The sequence below is a fragment of the Petaurus breviceps genome, unplaced genomic scaffold (assembly GCF_028583685.1).
Source record: "Petaurus breviceps papuanus isolate PSGF00001 unplaced genomic scaffold, PetGlider_PUasm1.0 90849, whole genome shotgun sequence".
NCBI lineage: Eukaryota > Metazoa > Chordata > Mammalia > Diprotodontia > Petauridae > Petaurus > Petaurus breviceps.
In genome coordinates this window covers 26,770,091-26,785,614 of record NW_027187361.1, presented here as the reverse complement: position 1 = coordinate 26,785,614, position 15,524 = coordinate 26,770,091, and the positions used below count along the sequence as shown (strand labels likewise).

The 15,524-nt window shown below is 41.8% G+C and overlaps 1 protein-coding gene across 4 annotated transcripts in view; it reads left to right on the top strand.

The window, feature by feature from the left end:
* The window catches only part of TBC1D8 (TBC1 domain family member 8), a 134,925-nt gene that overhangs the window by 112,698 nt on the left and 6,703 nt on the right, over positions 1-15,524 (top strand). For all 4 annotated transcript variants that reach the window (XM_069073032.1, XM_069073030.1, XM_069073031.1 and 1 more), the window contains 7 exons: positions 1,843-1,993; positions 4,818-5,032; positions 7,447-7,564; positions 10,091-10,376; positions 11,627-11,756; positions 11,888-11,986; positions 12,259-12,327. In XM_069073032.1, the coding sequence (XP_068929133.1) occupies positions 1,843-1,993; positions 4,818-5,032; positions 7,447-7,564; positions 10,091-10,376; positions 11,627-11,756; positions 11,888-11,986; positions 12,259-12,327 (1,068 nt within the window). The remainder of the gene's footprint in view (positions 1-1,842; positions 1,994-4,817; positions 5,033-7,446; positions 7,565-10,090; positions 10,377-11,626; positions 11,757-11,887; positions 11,987-12,258; positions 12,328-15,524) is intronic.

Below are 15,524 nucleotides of genomic sequence, written 5' to 3'. Positions count from 1 at the left end.
AAAATAAAAAAAGAAAAAGAAAAAGCCATGGGTCTGCCATGCAAATATGCCCATGGATCCAGTCTCACAACTGTTTCATCTGGCTAGGCCCTGGTGCATGCTCTAAGCTCCTTAAGATATGACAAGGAAAAGTGCTAGTTTATCTTCTCAAAGGTGAGGACATTGCTGTCCACTTTTCCTAGAAACCTGGGTCTGAGCTGCCTTTATTGCCTGCATGACCTTGGGCAAATCACTCATTCTCTCCAGGCTTCAGCTGTCCCCACCTTAAAGAGGCCCAGGTGGCCTTTGAAGGCCCTTCAGCTCTATATCTGTGATCTTATGACCTGCTAGGCTACATCTATGTGCTTGGGGTGCAGAGGAAGATATCTTCTGCCTCACCTTAACATCATTTTGAGAGATGGAAAGGTGGCATGGGCCTTATCACTTACCATTTTCATATTTTCTTCTTGGCCAAAATTGAACTCAGTCTTTTACAGTTTCAGATTGGACTAGAAAGATTTGAAAACCTTTTCTGAATTGAATAAACTGTCTCCATTCAAAGTCTGAAAGTTCAACAGGGGCTTCAGAAACTTCAGTAAAAATCAGTTTTAGATATTATCAACCTTTTGTTTGACTATGACTGATTTACCTTCCAACGGGGTCACAAAGACGAAAACATCATCTGAGCTTTCTAATGCCCTTGACCTTAACAATTATCTTTCTCCTGAGCACAAATGTTAAGAACTATTTTGTTTATTAAAAGGTGGCATTCCAATTTCAGTATAAATTGTTTTACAACTGAAATAAAAAGTAAAATGAGTTTCCCTCTGTTGATGCTTATTAGCTCTATTACTTGGGCACTTGACCCTCTCTGGGCCTGAATTTCCTCATATGTAAAATGAAGGGGTTGGATTAGCTGGCTTCTGAGGATTCTGCCAATTCTAAGATTCTATACAGAGCTAAGAGCTAAAACATGGATCTTTCTGGTAGTAGCTTGGTGGGTGCCAAATATGGACACTATGATCTTGCAGCGTGTTAACCCTATGGTCCTGAGATCTTTAAATAGCTTTGGGCCAGCCCTTAATTGTGCAAATATTCCCCAAATCTCATTTTTGGTAACTGGCTTCAACTTTGCCCCCCCCCCCCCCCCCCCCCCCCCCCCCCCCTTTTACCCTATCCCCCACCTCTTTTTTTTTTTCTCTCTTCTCTCCCCCCCCCCCCCCCCCCCCCACAGCTTCAATTAACATTGCTTAGAAGTACCCAGATTGAGTTTTCTCCCTTCCCTTACCCTCCCCTCACCAACCCACTCCATAAACTATTCTCGGTGATGTGCAGTAGACAGTATAAAATGTCCTGAAGGTTAACAGACAGAAGGAGGACGTGAAAGGAGGTGTAAAATGATCGTCCCCTGAAGAAGGAAGTTGATTTCTATCTGATTTCTGTTGTATCTTGTTTCAGATAATGGAAGTGGAAGATTTCTTGAGTTCATTTTATTTCCTTTCTTCCTGCCTCTCCTCCGAATCCTAGAACAAAATAAGGAACCAGAGAGGGTCTCTCTCTCTTTCCTGCCCACCCATCAATTAGAGCAGACAAAGGAGAGACTCCTGTGCTCTGATATTTTCTGAGACTGCTGTAGTCTCTTCTGGCAGCTGTTGTGGCTTTTAGTCCTCAGCCTGCAATCATGGTCACGATTGAAATTGTAGGAAATCTTGTCCCTCTTGTTAAGCTTTGCTACTGAGGTTTAATTGCCTGTAACTTCTCAATAATCTTCCTCGTCTATTACATCTTGTGGTCTAAGAAAACATGGTGGGAGCTTGTGGATGATGTATGCCGTACCTGAAATATGCATATTATGGTTTCTAGTCAAGAGAACAGATAAAAGCAAGCCTGTGGAGTGACCATTTTGTGGAATATGGCAGAACGGTGTGTATGTTTCGTACAGAAAAGATCCGCAAGCTTGTTGCCATGGGAATCCCTGAATCTTTGCGGGGTAAACTCTGGCTCCTGTTTTCAGGTAAAAATTTAATTTTGCTTTTTCTCTTGTATCCTCGACCAAATGTTATTTTGGGACATTGCTTACCGTTAGAACAAGGTCAGAGGAATTTTTCTGGATTCCAGTTGGGTCATCCACATTTGTTTTTCACTGTGGAATCTCAAACATTAAGGGTTTCTTAAGCCTGAATATTTTCATTTTTGCCTTTGGACAACTCACTAAACCACTTGGGGTGTGTTTCCTCATCTATAAGATCATCAAAGACCCAGCTCTGTAATTAGAAAATTCTCTGTATATTATAGTTATACCTCTGATCAACAAATCACCTAGGAATGGAGCGACATCCATTAACTCTTTAAGTGACTTTTGAGATGACTTAGTTTGACCACTTAATTATACAGATGAGGAAATTGAGGCTCAGAATGGCTGCTATTTGTCCCAGGTCCTATAGCAAGCTAGTGGCAGAGTTGTGTTGATGCTAGGTCTCCTGACTTCCTGTTAATTAATGTTGTTTGGTCTCAATGAAGTGAGTCCTGTTCAAATGAATAAGCAAAAGATGTCCATCCTTGTATAAGCTATGCCAAGCTAAGCTGCTGTTGTTTGCAGCTCTGTGACAAAAATACCTCCATGTGCTGTTTCTTCCCACCTAAAGGCATCTAGAACCCACCCTAGACAAAACTGTGAAGTCTTTGAAGCTTGTCTTCTGCCCAGTTTTCTTTTTCTGTGCTCTCCCTGGCTCAGTTTCTACTGTTCAAATGCCCAAAGCCCTCTTATTTGTGTTTGCTTCTCCTGACTAAAGAGAACTAAGAACTTGTCACACTTGATTGACCAAATCGCTACACTCTGAGGAAATTCATTCACATCCGAACCTTGTCTTCTTTAATCACTTTCAATCATATCTGTAAAGTGAGGAAGTTTCTTAGCATCAGATTTAATCCTCTAGAGACTCCATAGTGATTATGGACTGAACGAGAGACAGAGATAATATGTTTAACATTATTCAAAAAGTAAATGCATCTATTTAATTCCGTGAGGTTGGGCTGGAAGTGGAAAAGGATATGGCCCCAGTCCTTTTACCCATTTGTTTCCTCCTGCCTTCCACAGTACCTGGTGCTGCTTTGTAGAAAACCCAGAGATGGCTCAGACAAATCTGGATGTCACAAGGCTCACAGTATATTTGTGCTGTGTCCACAGACTCACACTTGTACGCGAGGCATCAGATATGGCGGACTAAAGGGCTCTAGACACCCCTCTTTAATAGAGATAGCTCTCCTTGGTTTCAGATTGGAAGCAGTGTGGTATAATGGCAATCCCACTGCGCTGACACACCTGGCAATGCTGCCATCTAGATGTGAGATCTTGTTACTTAATCATGTTGAGCCCTGTTTTGCTCACCTCTAAAACGAAGGTCTCCAACTAGATGAACTCCAAGCCACCAGTTTTGGGGGGAAGGTTCTTAAACTTGGATTAGAAAAAATATATATCTTTTTTCCTCCCATAAATCTATTATTTCCTTTGTAATTCTGTGTATTATATTTATGCATTTAAAAGTGTTACTCTGAAAAGGAAGCCATAGGCTTCACCAGACTGCTAAAAGGGTGCATGATACACACAAAAGTTAAGAATCACTGACCCAATACGTTTTCCAGCTATGTCTTCCTTTCATTCTATGATGAATAATATGTTGTCCTTCCTAAATTATCAAGGCAACCTCAGATGCTTCATGTAGGTCATTTTTCAGGCTCTTTTATGATTACTGAACGAATGAATGTGGATCAAACACTTATTAAGCACCAATTGTATGCAGAAAAGTCTGCCAGGAGAGACACCAAGTTTAGAAAAGACATGGTATTCACCCTCGTGGACCTTACATTTTAGCATGGTCACTTAAATTTGTATAATGTCATTTTAAGTTTTACAAAGGATTTTACTTGTGGCAGCTAGGTGGCACAATGAATAGAGTACCACCCCTGGAGTCAGGAGGACCTAAGTTCAAATCTGGCCTCAGACACTTAACATCTACTAGCTGTATGACCTTGTGCAAGTCACTTAACCCCAATTGCCCTGCCTCCCCCCCCCCTTCAAAAACAAAAAAAAAAAGCAAAGGCTTTTACTTGTGGCTCCCTTTAGAAGTAGGTTGTGGTATTACTGTTATCCTGACACTTGCAAATCAGCAGTTAGCAAAGTGCCTGCACACAGTAGGTGCTCAAGAATTATTGCATGAATTAAAGCCATGATTCTTAAACTCTTTTGGCCTTGGTATCCTTTATACTCTTCAGAATTATGAGGACCTCCCCCAAACTGCTTTTCTGTGGATTGTATCTATTGATAGTTACTGTATTAGGAATAAAAATACCTTAGTATTATTATGAAAAGTGTTGACGTGGAGGTTCTCAAGACTTTTTCAGGAGATTTGGGACCAAAACTGTTTTCATAATAATAATACTAATATGTTCTAATTCCTAATACAGTTTTAATTCCTAAGACTGCTGAATGAAAGAAAACTTACACGTAGACCTGTGATGATCCTGTCATGAGAAAATGAATACTGTTAAAAGTCATTTTTTAAAAAAGTTGTTCATAAGTGCTATTTATTTTCCATATGAACTATATTATTTTTCCTCTAACCAAGGATGCATCTTATAAAAAATTTTAATAATTCTTCTGGGTCAAGGCTATACGAAAAAAGTAAGTGAGCTCAGCTGTGCCCAGTTTTAAAGTACTTTGTGTTCTCCATCATACCAGATAACAAGGATGTTCTTTGACAGACCTTCTCCCATGGTGACACTGTCCTGGAAATAATTCTTAATTGCCTTTGCACATGTATTATTTAAAAAATCCTCAGATGCAGTGACTGATCTTGCCTCTCATCCTGGTTACTATGGGAGTCTGGTAGAGGAGTCGATGGGCAAATGTTGCCTAGTAACGGAGGAGATAGAACGGGATCTGCACCGCTCTCTGCCAGAGCACCCTGCCTTCCAGAATGAAACCGGAATTGCTGCCTTGAGACGAGTGCTGACAGCTTATGCTCACCGAAACCCCAAGATTGGATACTGCCAGGTGAAGTCATGAGGGAACTGTGCTTTCTTTACCCCGACACCTGGAATTTTAAAAATGAATAGTGATTCCTATAAGATAACTGATATCAAATGGCTGGCGTTCTCAGTGAGGGGGCACAGGAGCAAGGGAGAGAATTTGGAACTCAACATTTTTTACAAAATGAAGGTTGACATTTTTTAAATACAGTTGGAGAAAGATATTAAATAAATATTTAACATGAATAGTGATTGGGATGAGGGGCATCACGAGTTGGGTAACCTATTGTCTGACTCCAGGGGTGATAATGTCCTCCTTCTCTGCCTCAGTTTTACTATCTATAAAATGGGATTGATAATTTCCTTGCACAGCATCATATGCCTAACAGTGTGTGTAATGGCTGAAGATGTGTTGAAAAATAAGTAGACTCAGAGAGCAAACAGCTGTTTTAAGAAAAAGCATGTGTGGGGCAGCTGGGTGGCACACTGGCCCTGGAGTCAGGAGGACCCAAGTTCAAATCTGGCCTCAGACACTTAACACAAAAAACTAGCCATGTGACCTTAATCCCAATTGCCCTACCTCCCCCCTCCAAAAAGGAAAAAAAAGACAAAGCACGTGGAGATCCAGAGATTCCACATTTGAACTGCTCTGGATTTGTGTGATTTCGTGAATGATCTGCGCACTGCTTAGAGTAAGGGCAGTGAGGAGGTACAGTAGAGAGACTGTCAGTCCTGGAGTCATGAAGACTCATCTTCCTGAGTTCAAATCTGGCCTTACACACTTAGTAGCTGTGTGACCCTGGGTAAGTCACTTAACTCTCTTTGCCTCCGTTTCCTCATGTCTCAGATGAGCCGGAGAAGGACACGACTGAAAAATAGCTGAATAAGAAACAAGAGTAAGATGAAAACCAAGCAGAAGAAGCAGCTCCAGATTAGACGGTGGAAGTTGGTGGTATCTGAAAATTGAAGACGCTAAACTTTACTTTGCAGGGGATAACCAGGAGGGAGAAATAAGACGAGTGGTTTGGGGCAGACTGCAGCTTTCCTTAGACTGTGGGCCATCCACACAGTTAATGGGTATCCCTGCAGCCAGACTCGACTTGATGCGACAGACTTGCCCCATTATGTGGTGTCTGTTTCCTATGTAGCGGTGTAGGTGGCTGGAGTTTCTTTTGGTATTTTCTAACATCTGAAAACTAACCAATGATACCACTAACCAGCATTCATCCAGCACCCCCCTCACGTGCCCAGTGCCGTGTGGCGGGCAGCAGGGCACATGAACGCCAATGAAACTGGCCCCACTCATAGTCTCCCCTCTCCCTTTGTGTCATAATGGTGATCCCCTCTTTTCTCCTCACACAGAGCATCTTTCATACTGTGCTTTGATCTCTGCTCAGAAATCTTCCTTGGCTCCCAGTGAGTGGCCTACAAAATCTAAATTCCTTTTCTTGGCATTCAGGGCCCTCTATCATGTGGAATCATTTAAGTTTTCAACCTTACTTCATTTTACTCCCTTCCATGCATATCATACTTAACCAGAATTGACTTTCTGCCCCAAATGAAACCTGTCATTCACTACTGGAGGCTGCTGGGAGGCACAGCAGACAAAAGCATTGGGCCTGAAGTCAAGACAGAGAGTTGTTCAGTCTTTATTCAGTCGCGTCTGACTCCCTGTGACCCCATTTGGGGGTTTTCTGGACAAATTCCCTCTCCAGCTCATTTTATAGATAAGAAACTGAGGCAACCAGGGTTAAGTGATTTGCCTCGGGTCATGTGGCTAGTAAATGTCTGACGTCAGATTTGAACTCAGGAAGATGAACGTTCCTGCCTCTGGAACTGGCCCTTTTGTCTATCCGCCACCAGCTGTGCCAAGATAGACAGACCTGAGTCCAAATAGGGTGTGTTTGCCCCCATGAGCCCTGCCTACCTTGGCTTCCTTATTGGGTATAATAGTACCTACCTCACAGGGTGATTGTGAAGACCAAGTGAGATAACTTAGGTAAAGGGCTGTGTGTAGTGCCTGGCACCAGTAGGTATTTAATAAATGCTGATTGGTGATTAGCACATACTAGGAGCTTTATAAATGCATGTCCCCCTTACATTTCCCATTCCCTGTGCCTAGACACCTTCCCATCCTGTAAAATCAAACCCAGATGCTGCCTTTTCTGTGACGGCCCTTTAGTAACAATCTCCCCTTCTTACGTGGCATTTTGTTTTTCAGCTCTCTAATGAACTCAGAATGTAGCAGTGCATATTATAGTTGTGTTCATGTCGTCCTCCCGAACTTCACAGTACCTCCGTGAGGGCTGGTGCTGTCTTCCTTAAACACTGTCTCTTGCAGCGAGGGCCCTGTCTATAAACAGATACAGCACATTTCTTGAATGAATGAACTAAAATGAGTGGTCGGTAATCTCTTCCTTGCCTGTGACTTCTGTGCAGTCAATGAACATTCTGGCATCTGTGCTGCTCCTATATGCCAAAGAGGAAGAAGCCTTTTGGCTGCTGGTTGCTGTGTGTGAACGGATGTTACCAGATTACTTCAATCATCGAGTAATAGGTAAATGGCTTCTATTTGTACTACTTCTGTGCCTAGGAATAAATGCAGTGTTAGTGGCAAAGTCAGCATATATGGACTAGGTGGAGAATTTTAGTATTTAGAACAAAAGTGTCCAACTTACACATCTGCAGAATTTCCCATAGGGCTGGAACAAGATTAAAATGTAACTGGGAAATGTTTAACAAAATAATTTAAAATACAATATATAGATAACATCAATTTGTGGTTTCCTAAGTCAGTATGTGGCCTACAGGGATCCATTTCTGTTTGAGTTTCATGCCCCTGATTTAGAAAATTAATTAAGCATCTTTTACTGTATTAGGGCTAGGGCAGCTAGATGGATAGAGTGCTGGACCTGGAGTCAGGAAGACTCTTCCTGAGTTCAAATCTGGCCTCAGATACTTACTACTACCTGTGTGACCCTGGGAAGTCACGTAACTCTTTTTGCCTCAGTTTTCTCATCTATAAAATGAGCTGGAGAAGGAAATGGCAAACCACTCTAGTATCTTTGCCCAGAAAACTGCAGATGGGGTCACACAGAGTCGGACATGACTAAATAACATTAGGGACTGCCCCAAAATTGGAGGGCATACTTCCTGCCATCTATTTGCAGTAATAATCCCTATCTACATACAAGTTTTTAAAGTTTTTCTGATTTTTAAATTGAGGAAAATTCACTTTCTCTTCATCCTAACCCTTCCCCACCCCCCCCCCCCCCCATGAAAAGCAAAACCCATGTAATGATTATGCATTGTCAGGTAAACAAATTCCTGTATTTAGCAAAGGCCCTCCACCAAAAAAAAAGGGGGGGAAAAGAACAAATACTCTTCAGTCTGCACTCTAGGCCCATCACCTCTCTGTCAGGTAGAGGCTGCATTGATTAGCATTCTTAAATCTTTCAAAGTTGTCAGCCTTTCTGGTTCTGCTCTATACGCGGATTTTAAACAACTCAGTTTAAAAGAGATCTAGACCCAAACCTTGACTGAAGGTCATCAGTGACTGTAGACAGAGCAGACAATTCACACTGTAGGGTAAACTTCTATTTAGGTCTTCACTCTGTCTGCTTGGCATTCTTTGTTGGTCCATTTTACCTCACAAGGAGTTGAAGGTGGGCAGGACAACATATTATATATAACGACTTCTTGTCAGTTCTTCAGTCACGTCGTACTCTTTGTGACCCTATTCCGGGTTTTCTTGGCAAAGAAGTTGGAGGGGATTTTGCCATTTCCTTCTCCAGATTATTTTTGCAGATAAGGAAACTGCAACAGAGTTAGATGACTTGCCCAGGGTCACACAGCTAAATACTTATCTGAGACTGGATTTGAATTCAAGTAGATGAGTTTTCTGGATTCCAGTTTCAGCACTGTGCACCATGTCGCCACCTAGCAGCACCAGCAATTACTACAATCATGTAAACAAAAACCCTGAAAGGCACATTCAGATCCAAAGCAATGGCTTTCCTTGTCCTTAAGGACAGATAAGGAAACATGCCTACTTCTTTCCTCAGTAGAGAGGTGCAAAACCAGGAGTATGAAGTATAGAGTACCACATGGGTGGCTGCATCAATTTTATTTCTTTTTCTTAGTTACAAGGGAGGACTCTATGGTAAGAGGTTGAGAAATGAAAATTTAAAATATAAAATTTGGTAGAAATTTGAACTTTGGGTTTTACAGATGAACTTACAATGCAGTGGGTGGACTTAGCCTTGGAATCAGAGACCTGGGTTCAAGTTCTGGCTGTATCATATATACAACATCATACTAAGGCTTTGTGGTCCTGGGTCTCTTAGCCCCCTAGGCGCCATCTAAGACAATAAATTACAAAACAGGCATATAAACAAGCAATTGGAAAGGCAATAAATCACTAAACCCATAAAGTCAAAAGCTCAGTTTAAAAAAAAATGCTTGTTATCAATTGTTGGCTCTCAATTGCTGATATGTGATAAATATCACCACATCCTCCGCGATGGGAGATTTTTATTTATTTATTTTTCTATTTATTTATTTATTTTGCTTAGGGGATTTCAGAATATTTGGGAAATCTGAGTTTAGGGTTCTTTTTGGATGAGTAAGGGTAAGCAGAGAAGGATGTGGGAGTTTCAGGAATGAAAAGCTATTGGCTATATAGTAGAGACTAGGGATTGGTTTATGACTGAAGATGTGGACTAGCCAGGAGGGGAATCCCTAATGTCTTCACAGGGACTTACCAGCTCTGGTTAGTACCTAATGTTGTGGGCAGTAGAAGCAGATAAAGGAAAATGACCCTGGCTGCTGCTGCTTCTTATGAGAAGCAACAGAGCACTGGGCTTGAGTTCAGATTGACCTCAGACACTTCCTAGCTGTGATCTTGGCCAGTTACTTATCCTGTGTGCCTGTTTCCTCAACTGTTAAATGGAGGTAACATTAGCACCTCAGAGATATTGTAAGGATCAAACGAAGTTTTTTGTAAAGCACTTATCACAGTGTCTGGCACTATGTACATGCTTCCTCCCTGCCCCTTGACTTTGACTCCCAATGTTTGTTCCAGGGGCCCAAGTAGACCAGTCAGTCTTTGAAGAACTTATAAGGGAGAGACTTCCAGAACTGGCTGAGCACATGAAGGATCTGTCCACTCTGGCTTCCATCTCCCTTTCATGGTTCCTGACCCTGTTCCTCAGCATCATGCCTTTAGAAAGTGCTGTGAATGTCGTAGACTGTTTCTTCTATGATGGGATCAAAGCCATCTTCCAGCTGGGGTTAGCTGTGCTAGAAGCAAATGCCATGGAACTGTGTAGCAGCAAAGATGATGGCCAAGCCTTAATGATCCTCAGCAGGTCGGTGTCCCTCCCATCACACTATGGGTTTTATAGCTCTTCCCAAAACAAACTGTTGGGGGGGGGGGGGGGGGAGTTACATCAGAGCTGTTGTGCTGGAAAGCTGCTTAAGGAACTACAGGTTAACAGTAAGGGTAGCTACCTGATTTCATCCTGCCCCTGCCTTATTTCCAGCATTTGGGCTCAGGAGTCACTATACTTCCTGTGACTGACTGTCTCTGTGGAGGGGCGGTCTTGCTTTTCTGTGGTGTGGAACACTACTCACCTTCTACTTCTCCAAGTTCCTCTTCCTAGGACCCCCTGACATTGTGAGAAGGGTCTCAGGCCAAAGGCTTTGTGTACTTTCTAAAACAAAGTTCAGCTCTCTAGTTCTTCCCTGACATAGCTCTCGTTCAGCATTTTAGAACCACGTGAACTAAAGGGGGGAAGAAGACCTAATATTTGAACTTGAGTACCAGGTGTGCTGTTTATGTGTAGGAAGAATGTGGTAGTTAATGATGAAGAGCAGCGTTCTGGTCCTGTTTCACTTGGACAAATCACTTAACCACTGTTTCTTTTTCTGTAAAGTATCTAACCCTGTCTACCTCAGTTATTATGAAGATCAAATGGGATCAATGTGAAAGCACTTTGGAAAAATAGAAAGCATTTAACTGTTGTTTTTGTCTTAAAAGGTGAGCTCACTGGGGTAAAGGATATTTTTACAAATCACGATATATTAAATAGAAGAAACCAATAAAGCATTTTATTACTGTTCCACGAATATTAATTCTGTATAACAGATCTTTCACATATGCCATGGCTCAATTCAGCTTGAGAGAATTCACTGAGGGGTCACTAGTCTTTATTGAATAGTATCACGAGATAGCTTAATATTTTCCTTTTTCTTCTCTTAAAACATACAATGAGCTGCTGGTGTAAGCTTCCACTCAGAATTGGATTTGGCTACATTTCTGATGTTCACATTAAAAAAAAAAAATTCTCTGTAGGTTTGCCCTTTCAGCCATTTTAGCATCTTTACCAGTTTTAAAAATCTGCAAAACACATTTATCTTTTTGAAAGCTGAAGGCTATCTCTTTTCAACATTTCAGTCATTAGGTACGTATTAATGATCTACTTTTTATTTTTAAAAGGATTTATTTCAACACTGAGAACCTGCATTTTTACCATTAAATCTAGACTATATAAAAGGAGGTGAGACCACGCTGTGTGGGTGACAGCATGTCTTTGAATGGGCTGGTGATTCTATTTAGGTTCCTGGATCATGTTAAAAATGAAGAAAGCCCTCGACCACCAATCGGAAATCATCACACCTTTTTCTCTGATGATCAGGAACCCTACCCTGTAACAGATATAGCAGATCTAATTCGGGATTCCTATGAGGTAAGAAGGGTCACCTCTGGTCTACCCTGGAATTTTATTTTTTAAAGAAAGAATGGATTCCAGATCCACTAAGAAGTTTGCATTTGTGGTTTCTCTATGTGGAAGTATTATTCAAATATGTCTTGCTGCAGAAATTTGGAGACCAGTCAGTGGAACTGATTGAGCATATGCGCTGCAAACACCGGATCCGAGTTCTCCAGGGTCACGAGGATACAACAAAACAGAATGTTGTAAGTGAAGTGCTGCCAGGAATGGCTGCCATGGAGAGGAGGTGGGCATAGGGTGGGAATCACAATCTTGCCTGACATTCCACATTCACTTTCTAGAAATATCGGATCACTCCGTAACGTCACCAGCCATGTACGAGTGACTTTGGTGAAAGGAAACTTTTATGCATGAGGGAGCCCAATTTTCCAGCCTTCCCAAGTGACCTACTGTTACATTCTCTTCCCTGTACACAGAAACAGGTGTTCACGCCACACTGTTCTTTCCTTTTCTTAAGCTCCGCGTTGTTATTCCAGAAGTCTCAATTCCCCCTGAAGATTTAGAGGAACTCTATGACTTATTCAAGGTATGAATGTGAAGGAGTTAAAGTAAAACTTAAGGTTGTTTCATGATTATATCATTCAAAGCTGCCTTGGAAAAATATCTGTTCTAATATCATGCTAAGGAAAACTGCTGACTGAGGTCCTTGTTCCTTTGCTATCTCCATTTAGTGTGTTTGGTTTTTTTTTTTAATGTTTGTTGTTCAGTCGTTTCAGTGGTGTCCAACTCTTTATGACCTTTGGGGTTTTCTTGGCAAAGATGCTGGAACAGTTTGCCATTTCCTTCTCAGTTTATTTTACAGATGAGGAAACTGAGATAAACAGGGCTAAGTGATTTACCAGGGTCACACAGTTAGTGTCTGAAGTCAAAACAGCACTCAGGAAGATGATTCTTCCTTACTTCAGGCTTGGCACCCTATGGTGCCACCTAACCGCCCTTTGTTATAGAAGCAGATAACTAAATTAGGGAGTACTCTGAACTTAGGGAGCATCAGGAGAGGCAGGATTTTAATTGGAACTGTTATTAGTATAGTGACAACTCACTCACCTGGGAACCCCTAAATTCCAGAACAGAGCTGCAAACTCAACGGTAAAAGGCCTCTGAGGATACAAAATAGGCATTATCAAGTTTATGTGGTGCGTGCTCCATTCACATTTTGGCAGCTCTAATTTTAGATGCAATTTGAACAAGCTCGTCTGCTTCCCCAGCACCCAGGTAAAAAGCAACAAAGGAATGAAGAAGAGTGTGGTATGGGAAGGATAGCAAGAAATGATCCATGACAGAGTGTCAGAGAGGAATCCATGAAAAACAGACACAAGCATTTAAAAAAACCGCAGCATCGAACATTATTTAGTGTGGGAACAAACATCCTGCCATGCCTCAACAGGTTTGGGGGGCCCTATGGTTCAGCATAGTAAAGTCATGGTTATGTCTTTGAAAGGGCTGACTATGTTCAATATATAGAGCACTGTAAGTCAAAGAAGTATGGCACCATTAGGAAGATTTCTGTCAAAAGGCTGTTGATTTTGTTTATTTTTAAAACTTTTTCATTTTTTCACCCAAACATTAAGTGGAAGATTCACTTTGGAGTACCCTATTTCACACCAATGTTGGATAAATAAGGTGCTTTACCTAATTTGTGCCACACTGGGTTTTTGTATTTGGGAAGCAGGTCCTTATTTCTTAGGGAATAATAAATAAGCCAAAACTCCTTTTTATAGCACTTTAAGGTTCACAAGGGAAACTGAGGCCCTGTCCATGATCATACAACTATTAAGAATTAGTTCACTTTTAGTGCAAATAGTAGGCCTTGTTCAACCTGCTTTGAAAACTGTTATTTTTTCATATAAAGTAATTAAGCTGAATATTATTATTGCCTAATAATAGCTCTCATTCACAATAATGGCTAACATTTATATAGTACTTTAAGGTTTACAGAGTGCTTTACAAATATCTGTGTTGTACTATTATGATTCTCATTTTACAGATGAGGAAATTGAGGCAGATGAATCTTGCCCAGATGCCAGACTTTAAGTCAGGTCTTCCCGACTCCCATCAGGCACTGAGTCACCTTGCTGCTGTGTGTGCGTGTGTATGCATGTGTGTGCACGTATGTGTGTGTGTGTGTGCCCTTTTATTACAATGCTGTAGAAAAGTGATGTTACCAGCCAATCAGTTGACATTTCTTAAGCAACAACTATGTGGCAGGCGCTGTGCTAGGAGCTGGATATACAAAGCAAAGTAAAAGACTGTCAGCTCAGTCTAACGGAGGAAGACAAGATGCAAACACCTATGTACAGGATAAACTGGAAATAACCAACAGAGACGGAGACTTTAGCTGGAGCTTGAAGGAAGCCAGGAGACTTGGGGCGAGGAAGGCGAGCGTTTCAGGCATGAGTGACAGGCAAAATGCCCAGGCACCATAAGGGCTCCAGCGTCATCAGTCACATAATAATGAGGAGTGAGGTGTAAGATGACTGGCATCACTGGGGGTGACAGGAAGCCCCTGCAAGTTACTGAGCAGGAGGGTGACAAGATCACAGGATCACTTTGACAGAAGGTGAGTGGAGGATGGACCAGTCTAGAGCCTGAAGGCAGGCTGGGGGACCGCCCGCAGGCTACTGCAACATCTTCTTTCACTGCATAATCATCCTACCTTGGTTTTTTTAGTCCAAAAATGGGTTTATAACCTTTTGTAGCATAGTCATCACATGGTATAATTCTGTCCCTCACACTGCTTAGAGTAAACAGCAGCAATGATTCACCAATGGCATACGGACAGGAATTTCTTGCACATTTGTGAGCTGTGAGCCTAGAATTCTCAGCACACAAACATCATCAGTATTGTTTTAACGTATGATCATGAGTATTCCACGCGTCCTAAACTTGCACCAAAGACAGTTTAGTAATAAATGTTTTTAAGTAATACCGGAACAATTAAAAAAAAAAAACTTCAGGGGTGGTTAGGTGGTGCAGTGAATAGAGCACTGGCCCTGGAGTCAGGAGGACCTGAGTTCAAATCCAGCATCAGACACTTAACACTTACTAGCTGTGTGATCCTGGGCAAGTCATTTAACTCCAATTGCCCTACCTTCCCCCCTCCAAAAAAAAAAAAAGCAAAATAAAAACTTCACATAACAATCACAACCCACCTTTTTTGGGCAAAAACTTTGTCATAAAATCCAAGACAAGACATGAGGTGATAAGGACCTGTGCCAGGGTGGTGGCAGTGTCAGAGATGTGTATGCAAGACATTATGAAGGCAAAATGTCCAGGATTTGGCAATAGATTAGGTATGTGTGTAGGGTGAGAGTGAAAAAGAGTGGGCTGAGGACGCTGTTGACTCAGGTTGTGAGCCTGGCGGGCGAGGATGGCAGTGCCCTTGACGTTAACAGGGAAGTTGTGTATGTGGGGAGGGTTAGTTTTGGACACATTGAGTTAGGATGTGTACAAGACATTTAGCTCAGAATGCCCAAGAGGCAGCTGGAGATGCAAGACTGGAGGGAGGCCAAGTTTAGGGCTGGATAATAAAATTTGAGAAGTTTTAGCATAGATGATAATAAGACCCTTGGCAGCTGCTAGATAACCAGGCAGAACAGTGGAGGAAGAGGGCCCAGAGCCACAGGTCCATGGGATCCTCACATTAACAGGAATGATCTAGAGGAAGATCCAGCATATGGAACTAAGGAGTCCTGTTTACTGGTCACAGCTGGAAAGCCAGAA